At 49.2% G+C, this 17,247-nt stretch overlaps 1 protein-coding gene across 17 annotated transcripts in view; it reads right to left on the bottom strand.

The window, feature by feature from the left end:
• Positions 1 to 17,247, bottom strand: part of ttn.2 (titin, tandem duplicate 2) — a 186,723-nt gene that overhangs the window by 27,442 nt on the left and 142,034 nt on the right. For all 17 annotated transcript variants that reach the window (XM_068601489.1, XM_068601493.1, XM_068601496.1 and 14 more), the window contains one exon: positions 72 to 17,165. In XM_068601489.1, the coding sequence (XP_068457590.1) occupies positions 72 to 17,165 (17,094 nt within the window). The remainder of the gene's footprint in view (positions 1 to 71; positions 17,166 to 17,247) is intronic.

The following is a 17,247-nucleotide window of genomic DNA, read 5'->3' as shown; positions in this document are numbered from 1 at the left end:
ATTTAGATATTCAGGTTTATCTATTCCCTAACAAATATAATATATAACATTATCCAGTTAAAATTCAATACCTGTGATCTTGGTTGCTTCTTTGGTCTCAGCAGAAACACCAACTCCGTACTCATTCTCGCCCGTCACTCTGAAGAAGTAGACTCCGCCCTCCAGCACGTCCATCACCTTGTATGTCAGTCTGTTGCAAGCGTCCGTCAACCTGGTCCAGCCCTTTTTGCTGGCCTCGCGGATATCAACAAGGTAGTTCTTGACTGGTCCTCCTCCCTCATTTTCAGGAGTGTCCCAGGTTACAGTAGCAGAGACCTTGGTCACGTCCTTGACCTCTACATTGGCAGGAGGTCCAGGGGAATCCAAGACTCTGACATTGAGTGTCAAGGTGGCGGTTCCAGCCACGCTGGACAAAGTGATGGTGTATTTGCCAGAGTCATTGCGATTGGCTTTCTCTAGCGTGATGGAGGTGAACGTGTCTGTGGTGTCAATGACGGCACGAACCCTCAGGTCAATATCAGGCTTTGTCCATGTAACACTGGGGATGGGTTTGCCTCTGAAGGGTACCGTCATGGTGAACGAGCTACCGTCCTTTACAATAAGAGTCTTCCTCATGTCGTTGCTGATGTCAAAGACTGGCTCGTCCTCTCTTTCTTTGGCGACCTGTTTGTCTGATTCAGGACTTGGCTCACTGGCTCCAATCTTGTTAATGGACTTGACCACAAACACATATTCAGCCCCAGGTGTCAATCCCACCACTGTAAACTCTGTATTCTTGGTATTCTGGACTCCAGTAATCCATTCATCATCGAAGGTATTCCTGTATTTGACTCTGTAACCAGTTACAGGTGATCCACCATCAAACAGCGGTTTGTTCCATGACAGGGTGACTGTTGTCTTTGAAGAGTCGATGATCTTTGGCTTGGCGGGAGGTGAAGGCAGGAACAGTGGGTCTTCAGCCTTTGTGAGTGGGCAAGGGACGCTGGCAGCACTGAGGCCAGCAGAGTTCTCTGCAAACACTCTGTACTCGTACTCACAGCCAACACGAAGCTTCGAGGCTTTGACTCTGAGGTCATAAACGGGTTTCTTGTTGACGCGGCACCACCGAAGGCCAGTCTTCTCTCGTTTTTCAATGACGTAGCCAGCGATACTGCTGCCACCATCAGAAACGGGTCTTTCCCAGCAGATTGTCATTGCGTCACTAGTAATTGAGGTGACCTGTACGTTAGTGGGCGCGGCGGGCACAGTGAATGGATCCACGGCCTTCGTTGCCTCACTCTCCAGGGCCTCACCGTCCCCATATTTGTTCACTGCCCTTACTCTGAAGATGTACTCATTTCCTTTGAGCAGCTTGGTCACTTTGCAGGTGGTTGCCTTCATGTCACCAAAGACAAGAGTCCACGTGAGGCGACTGGTCTCGCGTTTCTCGACAATGTAGTGCATGACTTCAGCGCCACCGTTCTCCTGAGGGGGCCCCCAATTTATAGTGCATTTCTCCCCTGTCAGGGCAGATACTGCCAATGGCCCTGAAGAAGGTCCAGGTCTGTCCAGAACTTTGCAGTTGATAGCCATAGACCTGGTTCCTGCCACATTGTGCAAGGTCAGAACATACTGTCCAGAGTCTCTCCTGATAGCATCTCTGACAATCAGTGTAGTTGTGAAGTTGGTGGACATAATTTCACACCTGGCCTCCTTCCCAATATCCCTTCCATCCTTAGTCCATGATACAACTGGGAGTGGGCGACCCGTGATTTCAGCATCAATTCGAATGATCTCTCCAGCCTTGATGACAACCAGCTGTCTGAACTGCTCGTCCAGGATGATACTGGGAGGGTCAACATCATCTTTCACTGTGACAGGTCCAGTGCTCTCTGAGGGAGCGCTCAACAGCTCTGCAGAATTCTTAGTGATGACGTGGAAGTCATATTGGACATCTTCTGTGAGGCCTGTGACATCAAAGTAGGTGTCTTGCAGGTTGGTAAAGTTGCATTTTAGCCAGCGGCCACTGGGAAGTTCTTTACGCTCAACAATGTACCCAGTTATCTTTATTCCGCCGTCATACTCTGGCTTCTCCCAGAAGAGGGACACTGAGGTCCTGGTAATGTTGGTGACTCTAAGGTTACGTGGAGATTCACATGGATCCCTGGCTGCCACAGGGTCACTTGCCTTTGTGCAAGGACCAATTCCAGCTATATTCTCAGCATAGACTCTAAACTGATACAGAAGGCCTTCTTCAATGCCTGTCATTTTAAACTGGTTCTCGGCCAGAAGACCTCTGTTGACCTTGGTCCACAGGATGCTGCTTTGGTCTTTGCATTCAATGTGGTAACCAATTACAGGGCTGCCACCGTCACTGGCGGGTCTGCCCCACACCACGAGCATGCCATATTTGGTGGCATGAGAAACATGGACGTTGGTCGGGCAGCCGGGAGGCTCGAAGGGATACTGAGCAATAACAGGAGTAGAGTCAACGGCAGAACTCTTGCCGTAACGGTTCTCAGCTGCAATGCGGAACTGATACTCTGTTCCCTGAATGAGACGAGACACCTTGATTGATGTCCTGGCTACTGTGGCTGAAACAATCTGCCATGAGGTTGTGGTAGTGTCTCTTTTCTCCACAACATAGTTGTTAATTTGGCATCCTCCATCATAGGTTGGAGGATCCCAAGACAGAGAGATGGAGTCAGCGCTCACCTCGTCCATCTTAATGTTGCTGGGTGGGCCGGGTTTGTCCAGGATTATAACAGATATTTCAGCTGTGCTGGTGCCAACCGAGTTTGTCAGAGTTATTACATACTTTCCTACATCGTCCTTGGTTGCATCCTTGATGACAATCTTGGAAGAAGTCTTGGAAGTAAGAACATTGACCCTTGTTGTCTGTTTAAGTGCTTGGCCGTCCTTCTTCCAGGACACTTCAGGCTGAGGTCTGCCTCTGAAGGGAATATCAATCTTCAGGTCATCTCCTGCTTTTACACTGTATGTGTCATAGAACAAGTTGACGATGGGCTTCATCGTGATGTCTTTCACAACCACAGGGGCAGCCAGAGGCTTAGCATCACTCTTTCCCTTATCATTCACAGCGGTCACCCTGAAGGAATATTCCTCTCCAGTTGTGAGTCCACCAATAGTAGCTTCAAGTGCTTTGACTTCACTGCACACGGACCATTTGTCATCTCCCTTTGGCTGCATCTCAACAATAAAGTTTGTAATCTTGCTGCCTCCATCGTGATCTGGTTTCTCCCAGGAAAGAGAGACTGTGTGACGAGTTACATCAACCAGGACAATCTTCCCAGGAGGCAAAGGAGCCTCGGCCACCTTGACTTGATCTGTGGAGGCGGGCAGACCTACTCCAAGCTCATTCACAGCCAACACACGGAAATAGAATCGACCTCCCTCTTGCAGGTCAGAAACCATGAAAGAGTTCCTCACACAGTTGGTGCAAACACTAGAGAAAGCCATTCTTTTCTGCTCTCTCTTCTCCACGATGTAGTGTGATATCTTAGCCCCTCCATCTATTGCAGGAGGCTCCCAGGAGAGAGAGACAGAAGTTCTCTTCACATCCTTAACCACCAGGTTGGTAGGCGCGCTAGGGGAGTCCAGCACTCTGACATTGATGAAGGCTGATTTAGAACCACTGAGGTTCTCAAGGTTCAGTACATATTTGCCAGTGTCGAATCTATCGACGTTCTCGATCACCAGCATTGTGTAGGAGCTTGTGACTTCAATCTGTGCACGCTCGTTCAAAGTGCCATCGGCCTTTGACCATCTGACCTCTGGCTCTGGCTTTCCTCTGATTGTCACAAACAGTCGCAACGAGGCGGTCGCACGAACATTGACCATCTTCCTGAGGTCAGCATCTAGTTCAATTTCAGGAGCCTCCAGCTTCTCTGCAGCGATCACAGAACCAGGTAGGTCCACGTGCTCTCCTACTCCCTCACAGTTAATGGCACAGATGCGGAAGTTGTACTCTGCATTCTCCTTCAGATGCTTCACAGTGTAGTGAGTTGCCTGAACACCAGCGTGGGGTGTGCAAGTGATCCATTCATCATCTGCTGCCTCCTTCCTTTCAACAATATATCCACTTATCTGTGCACCGCCATCATAGATAGGCCTGGACCAGGACAGGGAAACTGTGGTGCTTGAATGGCCGGTGACTTTGGGGTTATTTGGAGATCCTGGTGGATAAATGGCATCACAGGCTTTGATGTATTCAGTTGGTGCACTAGGCTTTCCCACACCAGCAGCATTTTCAGCTGAGATCCTAAATTCATAGGAGTGGCCCTCTGTGAGGCCAGTGCATCTGAATCTCAGGTCACTCAGTCTCTTCTTATTGCACTTTGTCCATCTGATGCCTTCCATATCACGTTTTTCAAGAACATATCCTTCAATTTCAGCGCCTCCATTATGCTCTGGTCTCTCCCATGTGAGCACAATGGAATCCCTGGTGATCGCGCTGGTCTCTGGGGTCGAGGGGGCGCTGGGAGTGGTGAAGGGGTTACGAGCAATAACAGGCTCAGACTCCAAAGGTTCACCAACGCCATATTTATTCACAGCAGTGACTCTAAAGATGTATTCATTGCCGGGCAGCAGCTTTGTGATTTTGTAGCTGATGGCCTGGATCTTGGGCTCTACCATGGTCCATGACAAACGACTGGTCTCTCTCTTCTCAACGATGTAGTGAGAGATGCTGGCTCCACCATCATGTGAGGGATGGTTCCAGTGCAGATAACATTTCTCAGCTGTGACCCCTTTAACTTCTAACGGGCCATCTGGAGGACCGGGTCTATCCAGAACTTTCACATTAACCGGGATCATCTTGACTCCGCCTACGTTGACAAGTTTGAGGTAAAAGTGGCCACCATCCACTCTGATGCAATCCTTAACTGTCAGGATGGTACGTGTGAGGGTGGTCTTGACCTCCATTCGTGGTGTGGTTAGGTCAATCTCTTTTCCATCCTTTAACCAAATTACTTCAGGCAGAGGCTTGCCAGTATAGTCAGCGTCAATGATAAATGTCTCACCAGCACTAACAACCGTCAGATCTTTGAATTTAGAATCCATGGTGGCGTCTGGAGCCTCAATTTCATCTCTGGCAGTGACCTCTCCTGTGCTCTGAGAAGGACGGCTGAAAATTCCAGCAGCGTTCTTGGCGATGACTCTGTACTCATAAACACAGTCCTCAGTCAAGCCGGTCAGTGTGTGCTGGGTAGTAATGATGTTGGCGAAGCTGGCCTTCATCCAGCGAGTATCTGGGTGCTTCTTTCTCTCAATCACATAGCCAGTGATTGCACTGCCTCCATCATACTGTGGCCTTGTCCACTGAAGCGTCACATGATTTCTGGTGATATTAATGGCCTCAGGAGTGCCTGGTGGGTCACAAGGGTCCCTAGCTACTGTGCTCTCAGATACCTTGCTAACTGGGCTGAGTCCAGCAATGTTCTCAGCATAAACTCTGAATTCATACTCAATTCCTTCTTCAAGCTCTAAAGTCTTGAATCGTGTGTCCGGAATTAGAAGCTTGTTGAGTTTAGTCCACAAGAGGCTGTTCTTCTCCTTTCTCTCGAGGTGATACCCTAAGACTGGACTGCCTCCATTGTTGGTGGGAGCTTTCCACTCAACAACCATGTTTTCTTTGGTCGCCGCAGAAACAATTGGTGTTCCAGGAGCAGCAGGCTCACTGAATGGATACTGAGCAATAACACTGGGAGAGACAATGGCAGGACTCTTTCCATATCTGTTCTCAGCAGATACTCTGAATTGATACTCAATTCCTGTCTTTAAGTTGGTGACTTTGATGGTTGATCTGGCAATAGTAGCAGATACAATATGCCATGCTGTCGTGGTCGTATCTCTCTTCTCCACAATGTAGTTGTTGATCGGACAGCCTCCAGTATACGCTGGTGGCTCCCAGGAGAGCGCCACATAATTAGAGCTCACCTCCTCAATCTTCACAGGGCCTGTGGGCGGGCCAGGCTTTTCTAAGATGATGACAGCAATCTCCTCTTCAGTTGTTCCAACACTGCTGGTGGCTGTGATGGTGTATTTACCAGAGTCTTCCTTATTTGCATCCTTGATGCACAGCTTAGTAGATGAAGCTGTGCTGGATACATTTAGTCTAGTTGTCTCCTTAAGAGCTTGTCCATCCTTCTTCCATTCAACCTTGGGAACAGGGCGCCCAATCACTGGAATCTCAATCTTCAGATCCTCACCATTTTGTACACTGTAAGTGTTGGATGCCATCTTGAATCTGGGCTTGATAGTTACATCTTTAGCAGTGACTGGTGCAGCCAGAGACCTGGGGTCACTCTTGCCCTTTTCGTTGAAAGCTGACACTCTAAAGAGGTACTCATGCCCCGCACTCAGGCTTGTGACAGTGCCCTCACAAGATTTGGTTGTGGCGGCCACCACCCATTCTTCTGAACCCACAGGCTGCATCTCAATGTAGTAGCCTATGATCCTGCTGCCTCCATCATGGTCTGGCTTCTCCCAGGAGAAGGAGGCAGAGGTTTTGGTCACTTCAGTCAAGGTGACTTTACCAACTGATAGAGGAGGCTCAGAGGTCTTAACTGAGTTTTCGGTCTCAGCTGCCTGTCCAACACCAAACTCATTCTCTGCTAGGATTCTGAAATAGTAGATAGTTCCTTCAATGAGGCCAGTGATACGGTAGCTTGTCTTTGTGCACTTGTTGTCCACGCTAGAGTAAACTATCCTGGTTGACTCACGCTTTTCAACCAGGTAATTCTTGATCCTTGAACCTCCATCAATGAGAGGAGGCTCCCAGGTCAGAGTGACACTTTCCCTCTTAACGTCTTTCACCGTCAGATTCACAGGGGCCCCTGGAGTGTCGAGAACTTTAACAGAAACAAAGGCTGATTTGGTGCCAATGCTATTTTCTAAGTTGAGGATGTACTTTCCAGCATCATATTTGTCACAGATGTCAATGGAGAGCTGTGAGTAATCGTCACCAGAGTCTATCTGAGCTTTAACGGGCAGGGCTCCATCCTCCTTGGCCCAGCTGATCTCAGGAATAGGATGGCCTTGGAATGGAACACAGATCCTCATTGAGCCGCCTGCGCGGACAACTATTCCCTTCCTGAGCTCTGCATCCAGAATCATCTCTGGAGGATCAAGCTTGTCTAATGGTTTCACGACTCCCTCGATCTCGGTGGGCTCACCAACACCCAGCTTGTTTATGGCACATATGCGCACCTTGTATTCCTGGTGCTCTATCAATTTTGTGATGGTAAACTTAGTAGCATTAACTCCAGAGGGTGGGGTGCATATGCTCCACTCCTCCTCATCAGCCTTAGTAATTTCCACAGCGTATCCCTGAATCTCACAACCACCATCATAGATAGGCCGGTGCCAGGCCAGACTGATGGTGTCTTTAGTCAAATTGACCACATGGGCATTGGAAGGACTTCCCGGTTCAAAGGACGGGTCACAGGCTTTGAGGTAAGATGTCGGTGGGCTTGGCTCACCCACTCCAGCTACATTCTCAGCAGATACTCTGAATTCATATTCATGGTCCTCAGTCAGTCCTGTTACTCTGAAACGTAAGTCTGTCACTCTGCGTTTGTTGGACTTGGTCCATCTCACTCCAGCTCTGTCTCTCTTCTCAACAATATAACCAGCAATCTCACTGCCTCCAGTTGTCTCGGGGCGGTTCCAGCACACCGTCATGGAGTCTCTCGTAATGTTGGTGATCTCAAGCTCCTGAGGTGAGCCAGGGGGAACGAATGGATTTTTCATCATAACTGGCACTGATTCAAGAGGTTCGCCGGTTCCGTATTTGTTGACAGCCAAGACTCTGAAGATGTACTCATTGCCCTTCAACAGTTTGGTAACCTTGAACATGGTTGCTCCGCAGTCACCGGAGACTACAGTCCATGCCAGGCGGCTGGTTTCTCTCTTCTGAATGATGTAGTAAGAAATGCTAGCTCCTCCATCGTCCCTGGGGGGCAACCATGATAGGGAGCACTTTTCCTCAGTGACATTGCTGACAGTAAGAGGTCCCTCTGAGGGGCCTGGTCTGTCCAGGACCTTCACACTGAATGGGACAGTCTTACTTCCAGCCACATTGGTCACAACCAGTGTGTACTGTCCACCGTCCACTCTGATGGCATCCTTCACAACGAGCAAAGGCTTAAAATCTGTGTTTTTGATCTCAGCTCTTGCCGAGTTTTCAACTTCAACATTTCCTTTGAACCACTGGGCTGTGGGGATGGGCTTTCCTTCCACACAGGCCTCCAAACTGAAAGTCTCTCCAGCATTGATAACAATGGTCTGGTTGTACATAGCATCCGTCTCACATTTAGGTGGGTCAATTTCATCCATGGCGGTGATGGATCCTGTGCTTTCAGACGGCTTGCTGACAGCACCAGCTGCATTCCTTGCAATTACTCTGAAATCATATTTACTATGTTCTGTCAGACCAGTAACTGTGAATTCATGTTCAATGACATTTGCAAAGCTGGCCTTCATCCACTTGCCCTCAGGAAGGTCACGTTTCTCCACTACATAGCCTGTAATTAAGCATCCACCATCATACACAGGAGAAGTCCACTTCAGCTTCACCGAGTGCCTGGTCACAATCACAGCCTCGGGACGGCCAGGAGGATAACATGGGTCACGGGCTACATAAACCTCAGAGACTTTGCTGCATTTTCCGATGCCAACAATATTCTCAGCATAGACTCTGTACTCATACTCGATGCCTTCCTCAAGAGGAGTAGATTTGAACCTGCAGTCTTGGATGAGCATTTTGTTGATCTTGGTCCAGAGGATACTGTTCTTCTCCTTTCTTTCCAGATGGTAGCCCAAAATGGCACTGCCTCCATCTGAAGGGGGTTTGTGCCACTCAACCACCATATAGTCTTTAGAGTATGTAGCCACAAAGGGTGTTCCTGATGGGCCAGGCTCCTGGAACGGATACTGAGCCACAATAGGCGCTGAATCTATTGCATAACTTTTTCCATATTTGTTCTCAGCATAGATTCTAAACTGGTATTCACTGCCGGTCTTCAGATTGCTCACTTTTAGCGTTGTCCTTGCCAGGGTGGCAGATAAGACCACCCAGTTGGTTGTTGTTGTGTCTCTCTTCTCAACCACATAGTTAGAGATTGGGCAACCACCTGTATATGTAGGAGGTTCCCAGTTAAGAGTCATACTCTCAGCACTGACATCCTCAAATTTGACAGGGCCTGTTGGTGGGCCTGGTTTGTCCAGGGTAATCACCTCAATAGTGGCATCCTTGGAACCAAGGGAATTGACAACATTGATGCTGTACATGCCTCCATCCTCTTTGACAGCATCTTTTATGGTGAGTGTAGTGTGACGTGTCGAGTCAGTGATATTGACCCTGGTGGTCTGCTTAAGAGCTGCTCCATCCTTGGTCCATGTGATGCTTGGCTTTGGATGACCAGCAACTGGGACTTCAATCTTGAGGTCATACCCCACCTGGACACTGTAGGCGCTCATTTGGGGTCTAACAGAAGGCTCAATCACAAGGTCCTTAGCTACAACGGATTGAGCCAGTTGTCTGGGGTCACTTTTGCCCTTGTCATTTACAGCAACAACTCTGAACTGGTACTCCTCTCCCTTGAGCAGATTTGTCACTACAGCCTCCAGAGCTTTTCCACTAGCGCACAGAGACCAGGTTTCGCTGTCCTTAGGTGCCAATTCAACTTCATAGTAACTGATCCGACTGCCGCCGTCATGTTCAGGCTTCTCCCAGGAGAGAGTTACGGAGCTGCGAGTGACGTCAACAACACTGACTTTACCAGGCGGCTGAGGCTTTTCAGATACCTTAACTGGTTCTATAGTTTTAGCAGGGAGACCCACACCATATTCATTCTCAGCCAGGACTCTGAAGAAGAAGATTCCACCCTCTTGCAGGGGCTCGACTTTCCATGACATCTTGTTGCAGGTGGTGATGGGAGAATACACTTTCCTAGTGCTCTCACGCTTCTCAACAATGTAATGCTTAATCTTTGAGCCGCCATCCAGAGGTGGAGGTTCCCATGTGAGGGTGACGGAATTCTTGGTGATCTCTTTCACCAAAAAGTTAGCTGGTGGACCAGGTGAATCCAAGACTCGGACGCTGATGAAGACTGACTTCACTCCGCTGGCATTCTCTGCAGTCAGGGTGTACTTGCCAGTGTCAAATCTGTCAACATTCTCAATGACAAGTGAAGCGTAGCTGCTTGTATTGTCAATCAGGGCAGTTTCCTTGATCGTGCCGTCGGCCTTCCCCCATTTCACCTCAGGAGCTGGACGACCTCTCACAGGAACAAACAGCCTGAGAGTGCTTGCTGATCTAATGTTGATCATCTTTCTCATATCGGCATCCAAGTCCAGATCAGGAGCCTCAAGCTTTTCCTCCAGCAGAATCTTACCTGAAATATCAGCATGCTCCCCAATACCAACTTTGTTGATGGCGCACACCCTGAATTGGTATTCGTGCTTCTCCAGAAGCTTTGTCACTGTAAACTTGGTGTTTGTGATTCCACTCGGAGGAGTGCACATAAACCACTCATCATTTGCTGCATTACAGGCCTCAACAATGTAAGCCTGAATCTCACAGCCACCATCATAGATGGGTTTGCCCCACGTCAGGGAAACGGTGGACCTAGACGTGTCCACCACTTTGGGGTTGTTTGGTGGACCTGCTTTGAAGATTGGATCCAATGCTTTGTAGTATACTGTTGGTGTACTGGGTGTGCCAACACCTGCTGAATTTTCAGCAGAAACTCTGAATTCATAGCTGTGGTTTTCTAGGAGCCCGGTCACTCTAAAGCGCAGCTCACTCACTGTGCGCTTGTTGCACCTGGTCCATCTCACACCTTCCTTGTCACGTTTCTCAACAATGTATCCCTGAATATCGCTTCCACCATCATCAGTTGGTCTATCCCAGGTCACCACCATTGAATCTTTGGTGATTGTGGAGACTTCCACTTCTGTTGGTGCATTGGAAGTGACAAATTGATTTTTGGCAATCATTGGCTCAGATTCGAGAGGCTCACCAACTCCGTATTTGTTGACTGGAATCACTCTGAAGATGTACTCATTACCAGGAAGAAGTTTTGTGATCTTCAGGTTCAGTGTCTGAACTTTTTGTTCAACTACAGTCCAAACCAGTCGGCTGGTTTCCCTCCTCTCAACGATGTAATGGGAAACATCGCTACCTCCATCTTGCAGGGGAGATTTCCAGGCAATGGAGCATCTCTCACTGGAGATCCCATAGATGGAGATGGGGCCATCAGGTGGACCCGGCCTGTCCAGGACCTTGACATTAATGTTAACGGATTTCTCTCCTCCGACATTCTTTACCAGCAAAGTGTACTGACCTCCATCAACACGGATAGCTTCTTTAACCACTATGCAAGCTTTAAAGTCTGTGTTCTTGAGCTCTAGACGTGCTGCTTCAGCAATCTCTTGGCCCTCCTTTCGCCAGTGTACTGTGGGCACAGGTTTACCAGAGATAGCAGCCTCAAGTCTGAATATTTCACCAGCATTTACCACCACAGCCTGGGAGTACTTAGCTTCCAAATCAATCTGGGGTGGATCCACCTCATCCTTAGCAGTGATGGCTCCAGTGGAGTCAGAGGGCTGGCTGGAGACACCTGCTGAATTCCTGGCAATGACACGGAACTCATAAATCTGATCTTCAGTAAGTCCTGTGACAACAAATTCAGTCTCAAGGACGTTGGCAAAACTAGCTTTCATCCAGCGGCCGGCTCCTTCCTTCTTCTCAACCACATAACCTGTAATCTTGATGCCGCCGTCATACTCAGGTTTGGTCCATCTGAGTGTCACTTGGTTTCTTGTCACGATGACAGCCTCTGGTTTTCCTGGTCTGTCACAAGGATCTCTGGCCACTTGCATTTCACTCAGTTTGCTGGCTTTGCTGAGGCCAACAATGTTCTCAGCATAGACTCTGAACTCATATTCAATACCTTCCTCAAGGCCAATAGCCTTAAATCTGTTCTCTGGGATTAGTTGTTTGTTCTGTTTTGCCCACAATATACTGTTTCTCTCCTTGAGCTCCAAGTGGTATCCCAGAATTTTGCTCCCACCATCATTGCTAGGTGCATCCCATACAATCACCATGTTCTCCCTGGTGGCTGATTGGACCACAACAGAACGTGGTGAGCTGGGCAATTCAAATGGATACTGAGCAACAATGGTTTCAGAGAGCAGTACAGAGGACTTGCCATATCTATTCTCTGCAGCAATCCTAAACTGGTACTCAACTCCAGTCTTCAGGCGGGCTGCCTTGATAGTGGTTCTGGCCACAGTGGCTGACACAATCTGCCAGTTAGTGGTAGATGTGTCTCTCTTCTCAACAATATAATTGCTGATAGCACATCCACCGTCATACTCTGGTGGATTCCAAGACAAGACCATGCTGTCAGCAGTGACCTCATCCAGCTTAATTGGGCCAGCTGGGGGACCAGGCTTATCCAGCACAATGACACTGAGGTCTGTAGATGCTTCTCCAATGGTGTTGGTCAGTTTGATAGTGTATGTACCCACATCATCTCGGCAAGCCTCCTTAATAACCAGAAGAAGGTTTTTGTCTGTGGCTTCAGCATTGACTCTTGTTGTCTCCTTGAGAACGACGCCGTCCTTGAGCCAAGTTGCTGTAGCCTTTGGACAGGCAGCATATGGCACATCTAACTTCAGATCATCTCCTGCTAGCACACTGAATGTGGTGAAAAGCAGTTTAAAGGTTGGTGAGATGACCAGGTCTTTAGCCACCACAGGCAAACTAAGAGCGCGTGGATCACTAACTCCCTTCTCATTGGTGGCTGAGATACGGAACATGTACTCCTCTCCTTGTGTGAGGCCAGCTACAAGAGCCATAGTGGTCTTTACTACCATGACCTGGGACCACTTCTCACTGCCTTTACCCTGCATCTCAACAATATAACCTGAGACTCTGCTGCCACCATCATAGTCAGGCTTTTCCCAAGACAATGTGACACTGGAGCTGGTAACTTCTAGAAGAGACACTTTGCCTGGTGGTAGGGGCTTCTCTGACACTTTAATTGATTCCAGAGTCTCTACTGGGAGACCAATTCCATATTCATTCTCAGCGAGGATTCTAAAGCAGTACATCTTTCCTTCCTCCAGGTCTCCAATTTTCCAACTGGACTTGTGGCAGCTGGCACAGACTGTTGAGTAGGCCTTTCTGGTTGACTCTCGCTTCTCCACAATGTAGTTGCGGATTCTGGAGCCACCGTCAATGAGAGGTGCATCCCAAACGAGGGAAACTGAATCTCTTGTGATCTCCTTGATGAACAGATTCTGAGGGGCTCCAGGAGTATCAAGCACCCGGACATTCACATAGGCTGTTTTGCTTCCTGAGGCATTTTCCACCGTCACCAAGTATTTACCTGCATCGAACCTGTCAACATTGTCTACTTGCAGAGTGGTGAATGATGAGGTGATTTCAATGTTAGCTCTGTCCAAGGACTCTCCGTGTTCTCTTGACCATTTCACTTCAGGTACTGGTCTTCCCTTGATAGGAACAAATAGTCTCAGTGTGCCACAGGCTCTGATGCAGACCACCTTACGCAGCTCTGCTCCAAGTTCAATTTCTGGGGGAAGTAGTCTGTCTTCAGCCTTGGGGGTTCCAGGAACAGCAGCGGGTTCTCCCACTCCCTCACAATTAGTGGCACAGATGTTGATTTTGTACTCTTGGTTTTCCTTCAAGTTGGTAATGGTGAAGGAAGTGGCTGTCCATCCCTTCTTGGGAGTGTGTATTGTCCACTCATCCTCCTCTGGAAGGCAGGTCTCCACAATGTAACCCGTGATTTCAGAACCACCATCGTAGACGGGCTTGTTCCAGGCAAGAGTAATGGAAGACTTGGTTGTGTCCAGCACTCTGGGGTTCCCTGGAGGTCCGGGCTGGAAGATGGTGTCTACAGCTTTGTAGAACGGACTGGACGGACTCGGTTGGCTTAGACCAGCATTATTCTCAGCAAAAACTCTGAATTCATATTCATGTCCTGGGGTGAGGCCAGAGGCCTTGAATCGCAGGTCCGTTACGGTCCTTTTGTTGCATTTCACCCAGCGCAGGCCAGTCTTATCCCTTCTCTCAATGATGTAGGTGTTCAATCTGCTGCCTCCATCGTGTTCAGGGCGCTCCCAGCAGACAACCATGGAGTCCTTGGTAATGGTGGTGACTTCAGGCTGCGATGGTGGGTCACTTGGTACATACGGGTTGGCACAGATGACAGCTTCAGACTCCAGAGGCTCACCCACGCCATACTTGTTAACAGCCATGACTCTGAAGATGTATTCATTGCCCTTCAGGAGTTTGGTGACCTTGAACCTGTTTGCCTGGAGGTCTGTGGCCACGTTTGTCCATGCCAATCTACTGGTCTCTCGCCTCTGAATGATGAAGTACTCGATCTTGGCACCACCATCATGTGTTGGATGGAGCCAGTTAAGGACACATTTCTCAGCAGCGACATCAGAAATAGTGAGAGAGTCTGGTGGCCCGGGTCTGTCGAGCACCTTGACATTGTAGGTGAACTTGGCAAAGCCACCGGGATTGCTGGCGGTGAGTGTAAAAACACCTCCGTCCTTCCTCAGGGAGTCTTTGTTTGTTAGAGTTGTGTGGAAGTCAGTTGTCTTTATCTCTAGCTTGCCTGTATCCTCAAGCTCCTTTCCTTCCTTGGTCCATACCAGAGATGGGATTGGCCTGCCAGTCACACTGGCCTCCAGCTTGAACAGCTCTCCTGCCATGACCACAACACTGCTGCTATACGATAAATCAACATCAAGCTTGGGCTCTTCGATGTCATCTCTGCATGTGATTGCCTCAGAGGACTGGGATGGAGCACTGACGGCACCGGCTGAGTTTCTGGCAAACACACGGAATTCATAAGTTGCATCTTCGATCAGACCACTGACTGTGTAAATGGTTTCCAGGATGTTGTTAAAGTTGGCTTTAAGCCAGCGTCCATTGGGCATCTCTCTCCTCTCTACTGTGTATCCAGTGATGGAGAATCCACCATCGCCCTCCGGCTTGGTCCACGAAACGGTCACCTCATGTCTGGTGACATTCAGTGCCACAGGTCTGCCTGGCGGGTCGACTGGGTCCAAAGCATACATCGTCTCCGAGGGTTTGCTTGGTTTGCTGAGACCAGCCATATTTTCAGCAGTAACGCGGTATTCATATCCGATTCCATCAACAAGGCCTGTTGATTTATAGATATTTCCGACCACAATTGCTTTGCTGGTTCTCTGCCACAGAATGCTGTTTTTCTCTTTTCTGTCCACGTGGTAGCCGAGGATGGCGCTGCCTCCATTAGAGGAAGGCTCATTCCAGCTCAGGGTCATAGCGTCCTTGTTGAAGGATGTGATCACAGGAGTGCCTGGCTGGCCTGGCACATCGAATGGATACGCCGCCACCACTGCTTCAGAGATGATGCTTGGTCCAATGCCATATCTGTTCTGGGCTCTGACACGGAACTGGTACTGTGTGCCAGTGTTGAGTCGGGCCGCCTTGAATGTAGTGCGGATCACCGTAGCTGCCAACTCCATCCAGGAAGTACCGGTAGTCTCCCGCATCTCAACAATATAGTTGTTGATGGGAACGCCGCCATCATTCTCTGGTGCCTCCCAAGACATGAGAACATAATCACATGAAACCTCGTCCAGCTTGATGGGACCAGTGGGAGGACCTGGGATGTCGTGGACCAGGACCGTGATGGTCTCAGTCACTGTACCCAGCATGTTCCTCCCAGTCATGGAATACTGGCCTCCGTCAGTCCTCCTGATCTCACCGATGTTGAGGATAGTTGACGTTGGTGTGGTTTCAGTGTTGATTCTTTGCGTCTCCTTGAGTCCGATGTCTCCCTTCTTCCAGGAAACCACAGGTTTGGGTTTACCGAGCACTGGAACTTCCACCTTGACGCGATCACCTGCTTTGGCGATCACTGTCTTCTGGTAGACTCCACGCAGGTCAAAGGAGGGAGCGGACGTCTGCTCTCTGATGATAGCCGGCCTGCTCTCACGAGGGTCACTCCTGCCTGAAGCATTGACGGCCATTATGCGGAAGATGTATTCTGCGCCCTCAATCAGATCTGTGACGGTGTAGTCCAGGGCCTTCATGGTGTCCACATGAACCCACTGGTCAGTGTCCTTCTTCTGGGCCTCAATGACATATCCGGTGATCAAGCTGCCACCGTCATGAAGGGGCTTGGTCCAGGCCAGACTAGCACTGTCAGCGGACACATCTGTGACATACAGGTTCTCTGGTGTTGATGGGGCCTGAGACACCCTGATCGGCTCAGGGGACTCGGCAGGCTCGCCCACGCCCAGGTCGTTCTCAGCAGAGATACGGAAGTAGTAGTAAGATCCCTCCTCAAGGTCTGTAAACTTGAAGGAACACTTCTGCCATGTAGTGCTAATTACTGTGTAGGCCTTCTTGGTGGCCTCCCTCTTCTCAATCACATAGTTGCGAATCTTAGAACCACCGTCGATGATGGGGATTTCCCACTGGAGGGTGAGGCTGTTCCTGGTGATCTCTCTGGGCTTGACGTTGACCGGCGGTCCTGGCGTGTCCAAAACCTTCACATTAACAAAGCCGGTCTTCTTCCCAGCAACGTTCTCGAGACACAGGTGGTACTTTCCAGCGTCGTATCTTGTGCAATCAGGAATAACCAGCAGCGTGTAGGACTCCGTGGTGTCAATGTGTGCACGTTTTTTCAGGTTGGTATCATCTTTGCTCCAGGTTACTTCAGGAACCGGACGACCCCTGATGGGAACAAACATACGGATGGAAGCACGGCACCTGACCACCAGAGTTTTCCTGAGTTCAGCATCCAGCTCAAAGTCTGGCAGCGTCTCCTGGTCCACTAGTTCAATCACTTTCTCAAGCTCTGCAGGCTCGCCGACTCCCTCTGAGTTTATGGCGGTGACTCTGAAGTGGTATTTGCCTCCTTTTTGAAGTTTCCCAATGACATATTCAGTAGCTTTCAATGGATACTGTGTCTCCACCTCCCAGTCATCATGCCCTTCCTTTTTGTACTCAACAATATATCCTTTCACTTCAAGACCACCATCGTAGTGCGGTCGGCCCCAGGCCAAGGAAGCTGTGGTCTTTGTCGTGTCTGTAATTCTGGCGTTGGATGGGGGACCAGGTGGATCTAATGAACAAGAAAAACATTTATGAATAGGAAAGTGGGTGCTTGATGTGTATTTACTGACTTTTCTGCACATGCAACTCTC

The sequence above is a fragment of the Clinocottus analis genome, unplaced genomic scaffold (assembly GCF_023055335.1).
Source record: "Clinocottus analis isolate CAN_PGR_092001 unplaced genomic scaffold, fCliAna1.0.p SCAF_50, whole genome shotgun sequence".
NCBI lineage: Eukaryota > Metazoa > Chordata > Actinopteri > Perciformes > Cottidae > Clinocottus > Clinocottus analis.
Note: the sequence above shows the minus strand (reverse complement) of the source record. Positions and strands in the feature narration are given on the sequence as shown.